Source organism: Sinocyclocheilus rhinocerous, unplaced genomic scaffold (assembly GCF_001515625.1).
Source record: "Sinocyclocheilus rhinocerous isolate Xijiao unplaced genomic scaffold, SAMN03320098_v1.1 scaffold98, whole genome shotgun sequence".
NCBI classification, from domain to species: Eukaryota; Metazoa; Chordata; class Actinopteri; order Cypriniformes; family Cyprinidae; genus Sinocyclocheilus; species Sinocyclocheilus rhinocerous.
Window position 1 is genome coordinate 255,708 of NW_015666167.1, and position 5,153 is coordinate 260,860.

General features: G+C 41.3%; 1 protein-coding gene across 1 annotated transcript in view; it reads right to left on the reverse strand.

Annotated features, from left to right (window-relative positions):
* Positions 1-2,445: 2,445 nt before the first annotated feature.
* Positions 2,446-5,153, reverse strand: part of LOC107731830 (dermatopontin-like) — a 9,020-nt gene continuing 6,312 nt past the window's right edge. Inside the window, exons 2-4 of the mRNA XM_016543013.1 lie at positions 3,241-3,366; positions 2,941-3,048; positions 2,446-2,758 (exon numbers count right to left, since the gene is read on the reverse strand). Of these exons, the coding sequence (XP_016398499.1) occupies positions 2,692-2,758; positions 2,941-3,048; positions 3,241-3,366 (301 nt within the window). The 3' untranslated portion in view covers positions 2,446-2,691. The remainder of the gene's footprint in view (positions 2,759-2,940; positions 3,049-3,240; positions 3,367-5,153) is intronic.

Genomic DNA, 5,153 nt, shown 5'->3' on the forward strand with positions numbered 1-5,153 from the left:
CAGGAATGTGAACAGCACGAAGCGACCTCAGATGCTTCTGACTCCAAAGGAGGAGGTGGCGGGCGAGTTGCGACATGCGACGGGAGCGCAGACCACCTTGTCGGTTGATGTACGCCACAGTCGCAGTGTTGTCCGTGCGGACTAGTACATGTTCGCCTCGTAAGCGCCCTTTGAGACGGATCAAGGCGAAGTGTACTGCCAGCAACTCGAGGCAGTTGATGTGCCAGTGCAGTTGGGGCCCCGTCATAGCTGAGCCTGACGGTTCGAAGAAGCCATTGAGATGGGCTGGGTAGCGCTAGCCAGGCTCCCAGACGCCGCGCAAGTGGCACTAACAGAACTACAGGCGTACCCGCGGTGGGGCAGCGAGGAGGAACGCAGGGACCCGGGCATCTCATAGCCGGTCCGAGGCGGGGTCTGAGTGTGTGTAACACTGACCTGCGTTCGAGCAGAGGGTGCGTGGGTAGTCCGTTGGTTCGTCCTCCCGATCCGCCCGCTGCTGCTCACTGGCGAGAGAGGAGGGTGAGTGTGATACGGCACTGGATCGTCCACAACCCCCCGTCCCCTCTGGGGACCCAGAGATAGAGGAATTTGCTCTTCTGTCGAGTATTTGGGTACCACCGACCGAGAGGTCAGTGGCGGAAAAAAAGTAAACAAAAGATTCTCCGCCCGGCCCTCCTCCTGGTGAGGGAGTGGTGCATTCACCATCTCCCGAAGAGCAGGTCCCTCCATCTCTGGGTCGCCCGTCTCAGGGCCTCTTGTTCTTTCGCTTACCACCAGGTTTGGCGGGGGCCTGGACGGGCGGGGGGGCTGCCCTGCGACGCGCTCCACGGCGCAGACACTGGTGTGGGGCCCTGAGAACCAGCGCGAGCCACCCCGAGAAACCAATCGTCCAACCTCGAGGGTTCGGGACGCGGTGGAAGATTCCACTCGAGCCCGACACTCTCAGCGGCCCGGGAAAACATAGCCATCATTTCCGGATTCCGAATCCGGCACCGCTGGCCATCCAGAGGGCAGCAGCGCTGACGGATCTTCCTCTCCAGAAAAGTCTGACTCACCCTCCGATGCAGCAATCGACATCCGATCATCGGGGGGAGCCTCGGAAGATACTGTGCTGAAGCGCACAGGGGAGATGGCCGCTTGCAACACACACAAGGGGTAGTGCAGCCTAATGTGTGCAACCCACTCGACACGGGAAAACCACCGCCGCTGAAGCGCCGTACCGCCAGCACGAGAGCCCTCGAAGAGCGTGCTTGAACTCGCGTAGATCACTCAGTTAAGCAGAAGGTCAGGAGCAGAACGATAGAACCGCTCGGCTCCGAAGCGAAAAGCTGAATATGCACTGCATCTGCTGCCTACTTATACTCACGCTGTGATCAGCAGCAGCTGGATGCAATAATCGCATGCCAATGTGCATTGGCTCGTTTAGTTTACACTCGAAGTGGATTGGTCTCTCTAAGCGAGATGTCATCCGACGTGACGTCGAGAGTGACTGACTGAAAGGGAACTGAATTAACATCTGATTGAATTAATGAATTAGAAGTTATCATTATTTTCAGTGATGTCTGCATTGAAATAATCGAAAGCCATTTTTGTGTCAGCATAATTACTTAGTGTCCCTATAACAACATGTTGGTAAATATGCAGTAGTAAACTATAAATTCACACCACCGTTTAAAAGTTTGGATTAAGTAAGACTTTTTAAAATGTTTTTGGAAGTCTGTTATGCTCACCAAGGCAATCTGATCGAAAATACAGATTTGATCTGTATTTGAAATAGTTTTATCATTTAAATAACTGTTTTCTATTTGAACATACTGTACTTAAAAATGTATATTATATGTATTTATTCAGCGTACTTTTAATGCAACATATTCTGTAGAAACGGTTTCTCATATCCTCATAGCCCCAAAGCTTTATATGATGTATACAGTATTTATAAACACCCAAAAATACATCTGTGCACATTTACACATACACAGGGATCAAATGTAATCTGACTACATCCGCTCAATAGTTCAAGCAAAGCGGAAAACAGATGGAGAAAGGATGAAGTGGTAAACAGCCCTTGTGTGTGTTGCACAATGCAGAAAAAACAAGCCGACTGTGGGAGAAACCTTTGCTTTATTAGTTCTGCCCATTTTTCCAAAGAGTTCAGTATGTTTTGTTACTCCATCTGAGTATCTGAGACTTAGATTTTAAAAAAATACACCAAAAGGAATATTTTGGACTTTTTCAACAACCATTCAAGAATGCATTGGAGATCATAGTCAAATTTGTAAAAAAAAAAAAAAAAAAGAAAAAAGAAAAAAAAAAAAATAAAAAAAGTGAACAAACATCATTATTGATATTAAAATGCATTGGAGATCATAGTCAAATTTGTAAAAAAAAAAAAAAAAAGAAAAAAGAATAATAATAAAATCAAAAAAGTGTACAAAAATGTTTTTGTTCCTTTTTTGTCATTTATATTTTAAAAATGATTACAAAATATTTGTAAACATGGAAATAACAGAAATGACTGCAAACATAGCAATCCATGCAGGCTTATACAGAGCAAATCAAATATTTCTAAGCTGTGAAGCTAATAAAAAAATGGAGTATGGCGTATGTTTTCGTGAGTGCTATTATGTGGTGACGTGCATGTGCTCTTTTAGCATAGATGTGTTGATAAGGACATTAAGTGATGAATGCAGTCTAGAAGTTTTCAAACTGACAATCAAAGTCTGTCATTCGGCACAAGATATACTTCCACTGCCGATCCCTGCAAAGCATTAAAAAACAAACAGTAATCTCCCACCAAAGGAAAACAATATTTAGCCATTAACAGCAACTAAAATGATGACATTAAAGTATCCATCTGTAATAAAACAGATGTTATTTTGACATAAATGCATTAGAGGCAAAACCTTTAAGTGCAAAGGATGAGGAAGTATTCATACAGACCTCAGTACACCACTGAACGTAGTTTGAGCCCCCCTTATGAAGTAGCCGTAACTGGGGACTACCATCTCCCCCTCTTCTTTGAGGTACTCTGGAACATCATTTGTCTTCCTGTGCATAATTCATGAAAATGCAATCAAAGGAAAGGTTATAAATTATGTGACAAAACATTCTATTGTACAGTTTTAATCTAATTATCAGAGGACACATAATCCTAATATCTGTGAACAACTTGGGATGTATAGAGGTTGTTTAGTAACTGTATGAATATATTAGATCACCATTTGTTATTCCAAGACTCACCAGCAGGAATATGGGCACCGGCGGGCATATCGACAGCAGTAGAATTGCCATTCTCGATCCAGAACTGCTTCAAAATACTTACTTTGCACACCAGCAACCAGCCCATTGTTAGTGCAAACTGAGGACCTGTAGACAGTAGAAATATGGCTTTTATATTGAGCGAAGAGGCTAAACAATAGACATTTGTCATTTGTTAAATGAATATGAATCCTTCAAAATAAAGCATTGGAATATTGTATTCCGAGGTCTCACATGTGGCATGTGCTGTGACTGCCTTTAGCTATTGACTTTTTTTTGTGTGCATCTTCCTGTTTATACTGAAGGGCTGACTAAAACAGCAAGAGGAACGCTTGCCTGACAAACATGTATGAACACAGCATTCGTTCTGTCCTTTTTGTCTGGCACCATTAGTTCCATTTTGCCACTACAGAGCTTTAAATGAAGAGTTTAAAATTAATCTTTTGGATTTTTCACAAGTTGATTGCAGGTTGTGCAGATATTCAGAAAAACAGCACAATTGTGAGTGAGATATGAACAGCATAGTGCTATATGTTGAGTAACTTAGATTTTAGACACAATATTGCCAGTTATTTTATCTGTTTTTGCTTTACTAATGAATATAGCTTCAAGAAAAGCCGCAGTAGTCCTCCAAGCAACAGATTGTAGTAGGGTTTTGTTTTTTTGTTTGAACCATTGTTTTTGAATGAATCGGTTGAGTGAATGATTCAATGACTCATTCATATAGACAATTGATTGGTTTGATTCCAGAAAGCATTAGCATTGTTAAACAAAAAGATTATGAAGTGAATGAATGATTCAATGTGAAGTAAATGATTCAATGACTCGCTCATAAAGAAAGTTCAATTGTTTATTCCTGAATAAATCAGCTTTGTTCAATAAATTGGTTGAGTGAATGTTTCATTGACCTTTTCATTAAGACAATTCACTTGTTTCATTACTGAATAAATCAGTATTGTTGAATTAATTGGTTGAGTGAATGTTTCAATTACTCATTCATAAAGACAAATCAAATCACTTGTTTTGTACATAAATGAATCAGCAATATTGAATATTGAGTAACATCGTTCAATGACTCACTCATGGCGAAACCATGTAACCTGAAGGAATGCATGGAGTGATACAGTGAACATCCCGTTGGGATCCTGTATCAAGACTCTTGGTATGCTGCTCATCCAATCAGATGTAAGAACTGGAACTAACTGTCATATGCATCACCCACAATAGTTTTAGAATATTTAACCCATGTAATTAAACTTCCGCATAAAATATTCTTGTTTTTTACAGCAGGAAGTGTGCAAAAGACATCTTTACATGTTATTGCATTAATTCTAAATTGCTTTAACCAGTCAGTAATTATAAGCAGAGAAGTTGTTTTGGTGTAAGTTTTTTAAGCCAGCAAATGTCACCTCTGAAGTGACTGTGAGACCGTGAGTAGTTTTTATGGTTTTCTGTAAATACATGTTTATTTAGGCTTTCTGATTGTTTATGGCCCATACAGTCTGTTGTCATCACAACAGGCAGACAATCGTGAGTTCTGCACTGCTCCCCAGCCACCAGCATTGCCAGACTTTTGTCATAGCAACAATAACGCTATAGGCAACTATTCCACCAATAGGAAGTAGGCCAGGGTCTTTTCCCAGTGGAATGTCATCTATGCCGTAGTGCAAATCAGAGAGACCGTTCTTATAATGTGAAGAGGGAAAGAAGATCATCTTAGAATACAGCCATTGATTTAGGTGGGGCATATATTCAAATTAAGCAATCATTAAAACAACTGATTTTTCAGCAAGGTGAGTGTCTAAATGCAAAGAGTACATACTTCCGATATGGCAGATATATTCTAAATATATTTGGTAAACAGCACAGTTATATTTTGATATGCCAAGTACATT